Source organism: Bos grunniens, chromosome X, assembly GCF_055505025.1.
Source record: "Bos grunniens cultivar Pamir isolate PY7600 chromosome X, Bosgru_T2T1.0, whole genome shotgun sequence".
Taxonomy (NCBI): Eukaryota; Metazoa; Chordata; class Mammalia; order Artiodactyla; family Bovidae; genus Bos; species Bos grunniens.
The window spans coordinates 87,474,165-87,490,870 of record NC_141194.1 but is presented as its reverse complement, the minus strand read 5'-3'; the positions used below and the strand labels follow the sequence as shown (position 1 = coordinate 87,490,870).

Here is a 16,706-nt window from a genome sequence, read left to right as displayed (position 1 = left end):
CGTGGACTGCAGCCTTCCAGGCTCCTCCATCCATGGGATTTTCCAGGCAGGAGTACTGGAGTGGGGTGCCATTGCCTTCTCCAGATATTACTCTAGATTTGTTTATTAACAAATATACCAGATCATACACACCCAAATAAATTCCGCCTTTTAAATATTCACTTTGATATACCAAGAATTTGGAAAAGTGAATTCACCAAACATTACTAGGTCAGTTCCTTTAAATCACAGTCTACCATAAGTTAGTGTACTTCTAAAGGTGGCTCAGTGGCAAAGAATCTGCCTGCAATGCAGGACACGTGGGTTCGATCCCTGGGTCAGGAAGATCCCCTGGAGAAAGAAATGGCAACCCACTCCAGTATTCTTGCCTGGGAAATCCCAAGGACAGAGGAGCTTGGCGGGCTACAGTTCATGTGGTCGCAAAAGAGTTGGACATGACTTAGCAACTAAGACTAATTAACTAAACAACAACAACAAAACCACAAGTTAATAGCATGTGTCCCAGAACCAGGTATCTTGGGCTGAGGTCCTGACTCTGTCATTTATGTAATGTTTGGAAAAATTCTCTCTCAGCCTCATTTTCAGCAATAAGATGGTTATTGGAACTGAGGTTTTGACCACCAGCAGTTTTACTTCTGAGGAGGATGACTGACAGCCATTTCACAACAGGGAACTGGTAAAGCAAGATAAATATGGCTGCTCAGTAGATGTGCACAGTAAAGGATGGGGAGGGGGAGCAGGAGCCAATAGGTATTGCCCTCTGAAGAGAGCAGAAGACCACTCAAGTGTGCAAGTGAGTAGGACGCAGGCTATATACAATGACAGGAATATTCGAGGCCAGTTGAGAGGATGAGAATATGAGTCCTGAGGCTGTGTGTTGCTATATATGAGGTTTGTGCAAATTGCTTCATTTCCCTGTGCTTCTGTTTCTTCCCCTATAAAATAAGCATCATAAAACTGCCTACATCATAAGGCTTTGAAAAAGATTGTGATATAATGAATATAAAGAGCTTAGCATAATGTCTGGCCCATAACAAGCTGTGTGTGTGTGGTGGGGCGGGGCGGGGGGGGGTGGTGGTGGAGGGAGGAGGAGGGAGGGAGGGAAAAAATCACCTAAACAACAGTCCTTATCCTCCTTCAGAGCTTGCATTCTTAGAAGCACGCAGAGGACCAGTGCATGAATAGCTGCCCTATCCTCTAAGTGCTGGGCAAATGGTATTCACTAGTGCTGTAAAGATGAGGAATCCCATTCACATCATATAGGAATCAAGAGACAGTATATGGAGGGTTAAGCTCAGGGGATGAGGAGGTATTTGACAATTAGACTTGATGGGGTGGGATATCTAAAGGAGGGAGTAGCTTTGTAAGGGCACAGGGGTGGGAAAGTGAGGCAGAGGTTCAGGAAACAGAGTAATTTTGTTTGGAGACTACTTGTAAGACTTTGGCCAGTTCTGACACTCTTTGGTGTTACAAATAACAGAAAATAGACAGGAGAAGAAGGTTGAGGATGCCAGATAAAAACATTTATGTCTTGGCAAAAAGGTGATGGGGTGTCACAGCAGATTTTTGATGATAAGAATGACATGATTACATTGGACTTTCAGAAAGCTTATCTTACTGGGATACAAAAGATGGATTTGAGAAGAAGATCTGAGTACGGGAGATGATGGGCTCAGAGGCTACTGCAGCCATCTAAATGACAGATGACAGTGACTGCACTGAAGGATGACAGGAGATGGAAAGAAGAAGATGAACTACAAAGACGTTCTCAGTAGGATTTGGTACTGGAGCATTGACAGAGTGACTAAAAGTACAAGTCAATGCGTGGGAGCACCAGCAACAGTGACTGGGGAGTGGCACAGGTTTGGCAACAGAGGGTGACTTGTGGGAGGTAAAATTTGAAGCCCTAGTGGGGCATATAAGCAGGGCCGCGTGGCAGGCAGTTGGAAAAAGCACTGAAGCTTCAACGGCATGGTGATTGCATAAGGAGTTTTTGAAACAAGTTCTTCGGAACCATTCCAACAGGAATGAATGAAAATCTTTAGACTCAAAGCACTGACTAGATTGTGCCCTTCTATACATAATTCAACATTGTAAAAAATTATACAAAACCATAAAATGTGCATAAGGAAGTCCAATAAATTCTGATTTTTCCCACGAAAATCAGACATTTCAACTATCAAAAATATATATGAAAAGCTTTACTCCCAAATCTCTCTGTTTGTCTCTCTCTAATAATGGTGCCCTAAGAATGGGCTTGGTCTGTCTTTTGGAAACCTGAGATTGACTTCTGACCCAGGTCCCAAGCCACACAAAGACAGCAGGCTCATCACCTTATAATTATGCCTCATTTCTTGACCACAGAACAGCATTACTGATCACCTATTTAATTGATTAGAATTAGCCTCAAATGATATAGCTATTTTCAGAGAAAATTCCCTTAAAGGGTAAAGATTTGCTCTTATTTAGGACATGAGGGCATTAAAAAAAAATTCACCCTATCTCACACAATACACAAAGATAAATTCCAAATGGATTAAATCCAGTTTCACAAATGAGTTAGTGAGTGAAAGTCACTCAGTTGTATTCTTTGCCACCCCATGGACTTCCCATAGTCCATGGGATTCTCCAGGCCAGAATACTGGAATGGGTAGCCTTTCCATTCTCCAGGGGATCTTCCCAATCCAGAGATCAAACCCAGGTCACAAGTTTGTTCATTTAACAAAAAAAGAATAGACAGAAATCCCTGCCCTCTTGAAACTTACTTTCTGAGTAGGTGAAAAAGTAAACAGTAAGTAAGCTGTATAGTATGTTGGACATTAATGAGTGCTATGAAAAAAGGAAAAGCTAGTAGGAGTTGGAAAGGCTGGAGTCGGGTAAGCTGCAGTCTACAATTGTGTGAACAAGGGAGATGTTGAAAATTGACATTTGAGCAAAAACTTGAAGATGAGGGAGTTTGCCTGTTGATATCTGGGGCTAGATTGTCAGAAACAGAGGCAACTGCCAGTGAAAATGCCCTAAAAAGTGGGAGCATATCTGGCTGGATTGGATGGTCAACAAAAAGAGCAGTTGGGGGATTCCCAGGTGATCCAGTGGTTAGGCCTCTGCACTCCTACTGTGGGGGGCATGGGTTTGATCCCTGGTTGGGGAACTAAGATCCCATATCCACCTTAGCCAAAAAATTTAAATAGTAATAATAAATGTCTTAAAAAAAAAAAAGAAGAGCAGGTGGCTGGAGCAGAATGATAGAGGGAAGAATGGTAGGAGATAAGGTTGGCAGAGGATAAGATGGCTAGGCAGCATCACCGACTCAATAGACATGAATTTGAGCAAACTCCAGGAGACAGTGAAGGACAGGGAAGCCTGGTGTGCTGTAGTCCATGGGGTCACAAAGAGTTGGACACGACTTAGCAACTGAACAACAACAAAGTTGTTGTTGTTTTAAAGACTTTGACTTTTATTCTGAGAGAAATTGGGAACTACTGGAGGATCTTTAGCAAAAGTGAGATGTGATCTGACTTGCATAGAAAAGAATCATTCCAGTTGCTGTGAGATAGACAATGGGGACAAGACAAAAGCAGGTAGACCAGTTAGGGGCAATTGCAGTGAGCCAGGTAATTGACGCTGGTGACTCAGAGTCAGATGGTAACAATTAAAGTGGGAAAAGTGGTCGGAGCCTGGGAATATTTTGGACATGGACACAAAAAGAATTTGCTGATGAATTAGATGTATGTGAGGGAAGGAGAGGAGTCAAGGATAACACAAAGGCTGTTGGCCTGAGGAAGAGGAAGGAGAGAATTCCCATAACTGAAAGATGGAACAAAATTATAGAAGCATTAAAATAAAATATAATACTTTAATATTAACATAATAATATGTAATAATACTTCTATAATCTTAGATTGGAAATGGATTTCTTAAAGAAGACATGAAACTTGGAAGCTACAAGGAAAAGATTGCTAGATTTAACTACTGCAAAATGCAAAAGTCTTTGTAGTAAAAGACAATCAGTTCTAATGAGGTGGACGAAACTGGAGCCTATTATACAGAGTGAAGTAAGCCAGAAAGAAAAACACCAATAGAGTATACTGACACATATATATGGAATTTAGAAAGATGGTAACGATAACCCTGTATGAGAGACAGCAAAAGAGACACAGATGTATAGAACAGTCTTTTGGACTCTGTAGGGGGGAGATGATTTGGGAGAATGGCATTGAAACATATATAATATCATATAAGAAATGAATCGCCAGTCCAGGTTTGATACAGGGTCCTTGGGGCTGGTGCACTGGGATGACCCGGAGGGATGGTACAGGGAGGGAGGTGGGAGGGGGTTCAGGATAGGGAACACGTGTACGCCTGTGGCAGATTCATGTTGATGTGTGGCAGAACCAATACAATATTGTAAAGTAATTAGCCTCCAATTAAAATAAATAAATTTAAATTAAAAAAATTTAATAAAAGTGATAGACTGGAAGAAAATATTTATAATGTATATACCAAACTTAGGTTAAAATTCATAACTATAAAGAGTACTTCTGCAATATGAAAAGAAAACTCAAGTGGGAAAATGGTATAAGGTCATAAAACAAGCAATTTACAAGAAAAAGTACACCAGTTTGGCCAACAAATCTATGAAAAGAGGCTCAACCTAATTAGAGAAATACAAATTTAAATAACAATGCAATACCAGTTTTCAGCTGTTATATTAATAAAATTAAAAGACTGATAAATCTCATTGTTGACAAGGCCATAGAGAAACAGGCACTCTCATACACTCTTTTAACAGAGGTGTAGATTTGTAAAGAATTTCTGGTGAGCAATTTTTCATAATATGCCAAAAATTAAAATGTTCATACCCTTTGATCATCCAGCAGTTTCATTTCTAGGTACCTAATCTAGAGAAATCATCACATAAGTGGGCAGAGATACAAGCAAAAGGAAGTTCATTTCACCATTGTTTATAAGACTTTTGTTTTAAAGACTGGAAATGGCCTAAGAATTCCCCATTAGGAGAATGTTAAAATAAGTTGTGGTACATTCATACTATGAAATATCATATGGCCTTAAAACAGATAAGGTAGCTCTATAGATGTAGTTGTGCATGGTAACATAAACAGAGAACAAAAATGTTTCCTGGAGGGGGGGAGTGATTTATAGAACAATCTATATTATGATTGCCTTTCCTTTAAAAAACCCACCTCATATGCCTGTATGTAAATTCATAGAAAGGCTGAGAAAAATGCAAAACTCCCATTGCTTGTGATCATGGCATGCGATTACACACATGGGTGAGAGAATGGGGCTTTCTCTGCAGGTGAGAGAATGGGGCTTTCGTTTTATCCTCTGTATACTTCTTTGTTCTTTGATATCCCTTCACAAGCAAAATGTAACTTTTGTAATTCTTAAGTATAAAAACGAGGGAAAAATCAGATATTGCCAGTTTCTGAATGTTCCCAAGGAAGAACCCTGGAGGCAGTAGCATGTTTGTTACTACAAATTCACACTGGGCCACTGTGCATTGTGATGGGAGGGACAGCATCAAATGCGTGTTATGTGGCCTTGGGAAAGACACAACATTTCTGAGCCTCCATTTTCTTATATAGAGAATGTAGATAATACCTGCCCTATCTATTTTATTGTTAGTTGTGAAGATAAAATGGAAAAACAGTTCTAAAAATTGTTAAGCTCTGTAAAACTGTGCAAGATATTTGATAATATTTCATGTCCCAGTTAATGATTTGATTCTTCTGAGCGATAGTCAGTGATACCAAATTCAGTCCAAAGTGGAAACTTTATCTCTTAGAGTTTATTTTCACAGAGCGCTACCTGTCCAAGTTAGGTCACACATAGCAGCAGTGCAGGCATTTTACTTAAATCCTCTAGAGTGTTTTGTGTTTGTATGAGAGATTCTGTCTGATGCTGCGGGATTTTAGCAATAGCTTTAAGCCAGCCCCTCCTCTCCCCATCTCAGGGTCAACCATCTTGGATATACTGAATTAATTAACAGGGTCTTCTTAGCACTTGCTTTATGCTTAGCACTCCCCTGTGGGCGGGAGGCCAGACGTTCAGGTTTGCTTGGGACTGTCATGATTTATACTATCTGTCCCATGTAATTGGAGAAGAAAATGGCAACCCACTCCAGTGTTCTTGACTGGAGAATCCCATGGACAGAGGAGCCTGGCAGGCTATAATCCATGGCTTCGCAGAGTCAGATATGACTGAGTGACTAAGCATAGCACAGCACAAGACCCTCCCTCAGGGAAGCCTAGGTACCCAAAGGGCCAGTAGACCATGTGAGTGGCAGCGGGGTCGGGGGCAAAAGGGAAGGTGGGTGACAAAGACGTGTAATGGTTATTTGGGGGAAAAAGCATTGCCTTGCACTCAACCTGTGTCTTGAGAAAGGAAAGGAATGTTCTTTCTCTGCCACCTGCAACTCTTCTTCTCCCCTACCCTGTATTGCCCAGCACCCAGAATTCAAGCCAGTGCTAGAGTATGCTCTGTGTGGGTTTGGGAACAAGACTTCATTTAAGCATTGCTTTAGCAGGAAATATGTATTCTTGGATTCAACAATGGGCTAACCAATACATTTTGGGACACGCTCCTTCTTAACTTGGGAACTGCCTGTATAAGACCTGGTCCCCATCCTGGAGGGGCTCATAGACAGTTGATGTAGGGGAGACCTCATTAATACTCTTAATTACTCTTCAGACTACTGAAGAGTAATCTGGTACCAACTGAGGGTATTGGATTTAAGTATAATACAGATTTATCCAAGAGGGAGCCCAGAGAGAGGCGGTTTGTGTGCTCTTCAAAATTTTCACATAGGACAGTATGACTGATCTGTGCTAAGAATATGCTTAGATAGCAAGAGGAGAAAGTTCTAAGTAGGGATCGAGTTCACTGGAAGCCAAGGTTTGGCATCAGACATGAGCATGGACAGGGAATGCTTCGAGAAGGTATGATATGTGATGAGAGCAAATGGCTTTCTGAGGAGTGGTGGGAAGTTCGCTTGGCTGAGATGAGATGGTGTCAAATGCTTTCTGTAACTTAAAGTTCATAAAATATATCACTGCAATTTGTACATATTTCATGCGATTGAACACTCTTTGGGGCAATAACTTTTGACAGCATTTTTCAGGTGGACGATTTAACATGACTTAAATTCAGGTGAGGCATGGGCAAGATCTTAGAAGGTTGGGAATCCAAATTAAGGACTTTGGACTTGATGAAAGAGTCCCTTGTAGTGTCATTGAAGATGCTTGATCAGGGTTGGAACACTGACATGTGGCTGGTACAGAGACTGAAGGAGAAAGGAGTCAGGAGAGGGCCCATTTAGGAAGCTGCTACAGTAGGCCAGGGGTGGAGACCTGAGTACCGGGACCAGGATGGAAGAAACAAATCTGAGAACCATAGTAGAGACGGAAACACCAAGACTTAGAGATTATAAGGGAAGAGCCAAAGGAGGCCGGTATGTATCTCAGGGTTAGTTAAGCATGAGGGCAACTTTGTTAAATGTTGATGTTCAGTTGAAGGCTTCTCACTTATGCAGCCTGCCATTCCCTTCTAGTGAACCCCCTTTCTAAGTTAACCCTGTGGCACCTATTCAGTATCCTAATTCTGCAAAAACTCAGACTCATCCAGTGGAAGTCTTAGCTCATTTATTTACTTACCTCATTTTACAAAATTGCTCGTGTGTGCTCAGTTGTGTCTGACTCTGTGACCCCATGGACTGTAGCCCTCAAGGCTCCTCTATCCATTTTCCAGGTAAGAATACTGGAATGGGTTACCATTTCTTCCTCCAGTGGATCTTACTGACCCAGGGATCAAACCTGCATCTCCTGCATTGCAGGCAGATTCTTTACCTGCTGAACCATCGGGCAAGTCCAACCAATTTGCAAAATTAGGTGAATGAATAAATGCTACAGGGTTTCTAACTTGGAAGACAAAAACATGAAATTCACTCTACTACTAGGGCTTCAAAAAAGTGTGATGTGTCCAAAGTTTGTTTGCATAGAAATTGGATGCTTTCTTGCTTCAACTCCCCCATGCCCTTCCTGTGAACCCTGTCTCCTGAGAAAATCTTAGAACATTAATTTGCTAACTTAATTTGTAAAAGGTTAGTGAATCAATGCCATAAGGCATTTATGGAAATATTTGAAATTAATTAACCTTGTCAACTTTTATTTATATAGGTTTTCTTCCAATTATATCTTTTCCCCTCAAGTATAACTTTTTAATAAGATTAATTTTAAACAATAAAATAGGAATCTGTGTACAAAGAACTTTAAGAATTTAAATATGTGGGTTTATCATTAACACAGTAGCAAATATATCAAGGAAACACGCCCCATGAAAAACATTTCAAAGAAACACACGTCTGCTCTGAGAAAGGTCTGTAACCAATAAGTAAGCCCCAAGAAGCTTGTTTGCTTGGTGATGCCGGCAGATAAGCCTGGCAAACCTCGGTGTGACTGAAGAAGTCAGTTTGAGACTCAGCCTAGCTCAGGCAAGCTACTGGACCTTGACTGCGCTCAGCGAACCTCAGCACAATGGGGTTAACATTTTGGAAGGTGTTTCTGATTCTCAACTGCCTTGCAGGTAAGCGGGGGGTGGATCCCCAGCCCACTAAAGATCTTTGGGAATGGAGTTTCCTTTTAAACTGAAATTGCAATTATTTTTGTACATAGAATATTCCCCTCCTATGCTTAAAAGGAACTATATTAGTGTGCTAAGTAAAACAATTTTCAGAAAACTTGCTTAGCAAATATGTGCTATGCTAATATTTTGGGAACCCAGGCTGTAAATAAAATTGTTTTATGTAGCTTCTGAATTAGAATTCCCCCCACCCCCCAAATTGCAGTATCTTTCTTTTTTTAGCTTGAAGGTTGAACAGATGAATTTACTCAGAAGCTGAAGTTTGTGCCAAGGATACTTTTTTCCCTCTGTTTTACTTGACTGTTTCCTTCAAATTCATTTTGATCAATTTGCTAAACCTGGCTGGGAGCGCCTGTCATGCTTAACTATCTAACATTTCCTAAGAATTGTACTTTTCAAAGCATAAGATGGTATTTAGGAAAATATGTGAGTAATTTATCGTTGTGCACAATCTTGGTGTTTTTAGGGGTTTGGGCAAAACAAAATCATTTTTAGAGTCAAATCCTAATATTGGTAGACCCAGGAGAGATCACTAATTCAGAAAAATCCCTTGGCTAGTTTTTTCAGATACCAGATATATTTTGAATCTCTTCTTATGATAAATTAGGTCCATGGTAGATTCAATAAAATTGTTTATCCAAGAAATGTCTTTGCAACCCCATGGACTATACAGTCCATAATACTGGAGTGGGTAGCCTTTCCCTTCTCCAGGGGATCTTCCCAACCCAGGGATCGAACCCAGGTCTCCCACATTGCAGGCGGATTCTTTACCAGCTGAGCCACAAGGGAAGCCCTAAGTAATATTAGGCAGTTATTAGAATGAGGTTTACTAAGCATATTTAACAACATAAGAAAATGTTCAAGATAAAATACTAAGTGAAAAGCAGGATATACCCACATGCCTAGAATAAATTCTTAGAAGGTTATGTACCAAACTGTTCATGATGATTATCTCTGGCTGATGGGATTATAGATGATTTTAATCTTATTCCCCAGCCTTTTCATACTTTCAATGGTTTCTACAAAGAACACTGTATTACACTATGTTTATCATCAGAAATGTTACTTTTCAAAACTATATGATATTTAGTAATAATTCTCTAAATGTTCATTGCTAAATGTTTAAGCAGACATGTTCTGTGGAGTTACCAGAAGGCAATACTACATTTATCCAGTGATCTAGCCAGGACTTAGAGCTGGAAAAAGCTGCCTTTCTCAATTTCCATCCTGGTGGGAACATATGTTCCTATTTTCCCTTTCCCCCAAGAATATTCATTTTACACCTTAACTTTAGACAGTGAAAGTCTTTGTCCCTTTTAAAGAGATTCCAGTCATTAGCTAATTGGGTCGCCATGGGCCTTCTACAGCAGCCTCTAAAATCACACCTGTAGTCAACACCTACCTCCCTCTCTGAGGCCTAACTCTGGCCTATACTAGATACCATTTTGGAACAGTTACAAAAGTGGCTTCTACTATAACTAATGTAGATACAATTTTTACTGATTATAAATGTAATGTATGGTCTTTGTAGACAGTTGGAAATATGGAAACATATAAATAAGAAAATAAAAGTCACCAGAAATCTTATCAGAGATTCTGGTGAATTTCTTATTTTTTTTCCTCTTGCAAATTGAGTTTATATCTTGTATACAATTTTTTTATTGTTTAAAAACTTACTTAGATGATCTCAGGATCTTACTTGTGACTTGCTGAACAAAGCCCAGAGTTACCAATAAATACTTCAGAGCCTTTGTTTTTAAGTTACTGTCTAACTGATTTTGCTAATGCATAGTGTACATATATAATCTAGCTGGCCCAACAAAATGTGGTAGTGTCAGTCTAGCAGATAGAATGGAAATATTGTACAATATATTGTTGTTTGCAGTGCTTACATATGTATGGAAGTCAGAGAAAGAATTCAGTAAGCTATGCCTGGTATTAGTAGTGTCCATCAGTTGATCCAGAAATGGCTGTGAGGCAGCTGGTAGCGTTTCCATCAACGTGCAATTTGATGTGTTATCTGGACTTGTTTCCTGGTCAGGAAGAGTGTCACATTTTCGGTGTCAAGCATGGTGCTTGGCACATAGTGGGCACATAGGAAATGTTTACTTGAAAGTAATTACCTTCTGAAATCCTGCCATTTGTGACATGGATGGACCTTAAGGACATTATGCTAAGTGAGATAAGTCAGAGAGAGACAAACACTGTATGATCTCACTCATACGTGGAATCTGAAAAAACAGCAACCTGAATTCATGGAAACAGAGAGTATAGTGGTGGTTACCAGGGATGGTGGTTGTGGGATAATGGGGGTGATGTTGATCAAACGGTACAAACTTTCAGTTAGAAGATAAGTAAGAACTAGGGATCTAATGTACAGCATGATGACTATAATTGACAATACTGTATACCTGAAAGTTATTTAGAGAGTAGATCTTAAATATTGTCACCACAAAAAAGAAATGGTAATTATGTGATGTGATGAAAGTGTTAGTTAATGCTTTGGTGGTAATCATTTTGCAATATATGTCAAATCAACACTTTGTACAGCTTAAACTTATACAATGTTATATGTAAATTATATCTGAGTAAAGGTAGAAAAATAAAAGAGTGAGTTACCTTCTCAAACCCCAAACATTCAGAAATGATTTTCACATACATATATAAAATGAATTCTTTGGACAACTAAGCAAGACACATTTTATTTTAGTGAAAGCCTTTCTATTGACTTGTAAGGAAGTCAGGTATATTCCACTTCAGGAAAATAATTTTATTGAAAAAAATCTTCAAAAAGTTCAAGCATATCATTTTAGATGCTTGTAGTATAGTCACCTGTTTGAAAGATATGTTAATGTTTCCATTTTCACAAGGTATGTGCTATGCATTTTAATGCAGTAATATATTTGAACTTTAGTCAGATCCATAAAGTTAGTGATCACTTGATTATTGCCTAACTCAAAAACGAAGCAATTTTACATGAAGTTGCTTGAACATAGGAGAAGGCAATGGCACCTCACTCAGGTACTCTTTCCTGGAAAATCCCATGGACCGAGGAGCCTGGTGGGCTGCAGTCCATGGGGTCACTAAGAGTCTGACAGGACTGAGCGACTTCACCTTCACTTATCACTTTCATGCATTGGAGAAGGAAATGGCAACCCACTCCAGTGTTCTTGCCTGGAGAATCCCAGGGACGGCGGAGCCTGGTGGGCTGCCGTCTATGGGGTTGCACAGAGTCAGACACGACTGAAGCGACTTAGCAGCAGCAGCTTGAAATTAAATCACTTAAATTGCAACAGGTCAAATATGTCTGTTTGGTATGTTAGAATAATAATCCCCCTAAGCAAAGAGCCTGTCACATTGTAGGCATTAAATAGATGAATGAACAATCATTACCAAAACATGAGGCATTTAAAATCTGTTTAGAGTGTTGATTAACTCAAGTGTATACACCTTGGATTATTTTACTTTAATAGTATGCACTGATTTTTAAAAGCAGTCATACATATTTCAACCATGTGTGTGTTCTTTGGGTGCGGGGGTGTTTTTTTAATTCAGCCAGGTCAGTGAGTGAAATTGCAGTCCTCAGTTTTGTTTAAATCAGGTGCTAGTCTTTATTTTGCTGTATAGTCAGAGTCTTGTCAATGTATAGGTGTTTTTTTTTCCTTCTTCAATTTTTAAATAATTTCTCAATTTAGACTAAATGAATCCAAAGAAAGGGAACATTTTTTTTCCCCTGACACACACACAATCACTTTCAGTTTAAGACTAAATTTTACTTTTCACTATCCACATGTGGCTATTCACATATAACTTAATTCAAATTAAATAAACTAAGAAATTCAGTTCTTCAGTTGCACTAGCAACATTTCAGGTGCTCCATAACTGCATGTGGGTAATGGGCTTCTCCAGGGGGTGGCTCAGACAGTAAAGAATTCGCTTGCAATTCAGGAGACTTGGGTCCGATCCCTGGGTTGGAAAGATCCCCTGAAGAAGGAAATGGTAACCCACTCCAGTATTCTTGCCTGGGAAATCCCATGGACAAAGGAGACTGGTGGACTAACACTTTCATGCCCTCAGCAGTGAAAGCGTGAAGTCCTAACTGCTGGGGTCACAAAGAGTTGAACACAACAACTGACATTTTTACTTTTTCACTTTGAATGGCTACTTTTATCATGGAAAGTTCTATTGGACAGTGCTAGACTAGGCAGTGATCTCAGAGGCTTAAGTAATGTTCACTAATGAATGATGTGACATTTTTAAAAACTTCATCTGGAAATATATAACTCTTAGCTCTGAAGTGCATTGTCATTATATTAGAGATGGACAGTTCTGAAAACTGTCTTTTCTTCATAATTTAAGGATTGATTATGGTGCTGAGTATTGGGAATCAGGGCAATAAAAATGGTCTGGGAATATTGCCTTGCCAATTGTTACCTATTTATAGAACAACATGTTGTATCCTTAAAAATATTTTGTCTCACAATAGATTTGGAGGTTACTGTACTTATTCTGAGGTGATATTGTTGAGCTTTTATACATTTCATGTACATATTTATATGTGCTAAATTGCATCAGTTGTGTCTGACTCTGTGCACCCCTATGGACGCCCAGGCTTCTCTGTCTGCCAGGCTTCTCCAGGCAAGAGTACTGGAGTGCATTGCTGTGCCCTCCTCCAGGGGATCTTCCAGACCCAGGGATAGAACCCATGACTCTTACGTCTCCTGCATTGGCAGGCTAGTTCTTTACCACTAGCGCCATATTTTTATGGCTTCTATTAAAAATACGTTGAAAATATTTAAATCAGATTGTTACCAACTTCTTGATTTTCATTTGCCTCCATTCTGGTCTGTGCTATATAAATGGTTCATGGTGCATTGACATGGCACGCAGAGATTGTGTCTGTCTTGTTCATTATTATTTCCCCAGTGTTAGCACTGTTCATGGCATAAAATAGGTGCTCAGCAGATATTAGTTGATAGGCATCACGACTTTTTCCGTGGCTTGCTTTGTGTGAGAATTGTGTTTACTCTGCCTTTAGGCACTTTTGTTGAGAGCAGCTCTTAGAGGCTTTTCTGTTTTGTTTTGTGTGTGTGTGTGTGTGTGTGTGTGTTTTACTTTACCTATCAAAAGTTATTACCATTACCCAGTCCCATAATGGGCTTCCCTTGTGGCTCAGCTGGTAAGGAATCGACCTGCAATGTGGGAGACCTGGGTTTGACCCCTGGTTTGGGAAGATCCCCTGGAGAAGGGAAAGGCTTCCCACTCCAGTATTCTGGCCTGGGGAATTCTATGGACTGTATAGTACATGGGGTTGCAAAGAGTCGGACATGACCGAGTGACTTTCACTTCACTTTATTTCAATTCCATAGAAGATTTTGGGATGTAAACTAGAGGACAAAAATGACCGCCAAATAATATCTTCAAAATCCCTTTTTTAGAGGAAAGTTTATGGTAACTTTAATGGTCACCAAATCCTCATTCTATCCCTTTAATTTTGGATGCTTTAAATACATTTGGAAGTCACTATTTGCACATAACCAGGGACGGAGAAGGCAATGGCACCCCACTCCAGTACTTTGGCCTAGAAAATCCCATGGATGGAGGAGCCTAGTAGGCTGTAGTCCATGGGGTTGCGAAGAGTCGGATACAACAGAGCAACTTCACTTTCACTTTTCACTTTCATGCATTGGAGAAGGAAATGGCAACCCACTCCAGTGTTCTTGCCTAGAGAATCCCAGGGACAGGGGAGCCTGGTGGGCTGCCGTCTATGGGGTTGCACAGAGTCGGACACGACTGTAGCGACTTAGCAGCAGCAGCAGCAGGGATGGATGTGCCTAACTTCCAGGAGAAAAGAAATGGGCTTTTGAGGGCAGGAGAGTCACTTAGCGATCTCCAGTGAATTTTCCATCAAAAAGAGTAGCTGCTTTCTGCACTGCAACTTTGTTTTGGGAGGAGATGTTATAGGAACCAGGAATGCATAGGAAGGAGAACATTGGGAGAAGGAAAACTGCGTGGAGTCATAAGATGCTGCATGAGTGCTTACCCTAAAATACTTCTCTCAATTCATCAAGACATTGATGTAAACAGCCAACTCTGGGAGAGAAGCAACTGGATCAGATGACCTGGCTGTGACAGAGAACACGGCTATTGAGTCCAGGAAACTAGGGGTAATCAGTACAATAGTTTGCTTTTCTTTAAAATTTTCAAAATGTTTGTTAAATCCCTGAGTTCCTTTTGCCTGACCACTGTCACTAAGAAAAAAAAAAAAAAAAACTAAAGTCATCTTTGGGAAGGGGGCCAGGAATTTGTCCTTCTGTACTATTTCCTCTGATCTTCCTGTCATCTTTATATCTTCATCCTGTCCCAACCCTGAGGGTAGCTAGTGTTCTCATTCTAGCCCCCCTGCAGCATAGAGAGCATCTTTTAAACTTGACCATTTTTTAACAACTGCCTGACAGTCATGTTCCACCCTGGAGAGCTTCTATATTCTATGCTCTGACTTTGCAATGGATAATAACCAGTTATTCAAATGAGCTAATGCCCCTATAAAGTGAAAGTGAAGTCACTCAGTCATGTCCAACTCTTGGCCACCCCATGGACTGTAGCCTACCATGCTCATCTGTCCATGGGATTTTCCAGGCAAGAGTACTGGAGTGGGTTGCCATGTCCTTCTCCAGAAGATCTTCCCAACCCAGGAATCAAACCCGGGTCCCCTGCGTTGTAGGCAGACACTTTACCGTTTGATCCACCAGGGAAGATACTATGCCTCTATAGTGTTATCCAAAGTAACATCGCCTGTAACATCCCTTGGGAAAATGCTTGGATAGTACTAAGGATTTCAAGTACACTGGTAGGCTGAATTTTGGAGTAGGAGGCTCTTTGGTGTTCCTCCAAATCATATGGGCAGCAGATTATTTTGTAAGGTCAACAGTTCTCAAACATCGTGGTCTCAGGCCCTTTTTACAGTCTTAAATCTTGAAGGAGATTTCTGGTTTGGACAAAATGACACAGATATGTTTCTCCTTGCTTCTCCCTGCTAAGCACAAGTATAAACCCTCCCTGGAAATAATGCAAGAGACGACCAAAGGAGAACTCAGAAAGATATTAAGAAGAAAGCAGGGCTTTCCCTGGTGGCTTAGTGATGAAGAATCTGCCTGCCAACGCAGGAGACGTGGGTTTGACCCCTGATCTGGGAAGATCCTGCATGCCACTGAGCAACTAAGCCCGTGTGCCACAACTGTTGAGCCTGTGCTCTAGAGCCCTTGCCCCACAAGAGAAGCCACCGCAGTGAAGAAGCCTGCGCACTGCAGCTACAGAGTAGCCCCCTCTCTCACAAGCTAGAGAAAAACCTGCACAGCAACAAAGACCCAGCACAGCCAAAAATGAATGAATAAAAATTATTTAAAAAGAAGAAAGAAAGAAAACTTGCTTGGGACCCTGGAAACAACAGAGAGGCAGGGTGTCTTATGTCTCTTTACCCAAAGGAGGACGGGAACCCAGAATGAGTGGGAGTCCCTTTGACATCAGATGAGGTAAACACACTGGCAGGGGGGAATCATCAGGAGTCCCGCCAACAATAGTAGACAAAAGAAGCAATCTCCTTCCTCACTGGGCCTGAGATTCACTACTTTCACCTAGCGATACTGAGGTGGGAGGGTGGAACAGAAAAGAGGGATGAAGTCACAGCAAGTACCTGGTTCTAGAAGGCTCTTGTCTCTCCTCCCCCAAACAGAGACACCAGAGTAGCTGGGGGTTCCAGTAGGAGTATCTTGCCATACCTATCCCCAGCCAAGAGACACCCAGCAGCCTGACCTGGGGAAATGCTTCCACCCACTCAGGCAACAGGGTCAGCGATGTACAGAAGCCCTGCTGACTCCAGATAACCAAACAGACCAAAACAATACCACAAAGACCGAAAATTAAACTAGCATTAGAAATACAGCCCACAAAGTAGGCTGAGACCTATGCACAGAACATAAATAAAATGGACTATCTGCTAAAATGAAAGATTTAAAATAGGAGTTTCCTAACATAATAGACAAAAT

General features: G+C 40.6%; 1 protein-coding gene across 2 annotated transcripts in view; it reads left to right on the top strand.

Annotated features, from left to right (window-relative positions):
- The first annotated feature begins 8,479 nt into the window (after nucleotides 1–8,479).
- The window catches only part of VSIG1 (V-set and immunoglobulin domain containing 1), a 33,271-nt gene continuing 25,044 nt past the window's right edge, over nucleotides 8,480–16,706 (top strand). For both annotated transcript variants that reach the window (XM_086386666.1, XM_086386665.1), the window contains exon 1: nucleotides 8,480–8,604. In XM_086386666.1, coding sequence (XP_086242792.1) covers nucleotides 8,556–8,604 — 49 coding nt within the window. In that variant the 5' untranslated portion in view covers nucleotides 8,480–8,555. The remainder of the gene's footprint in view (nucleotides 8,605–16,706) is intronic.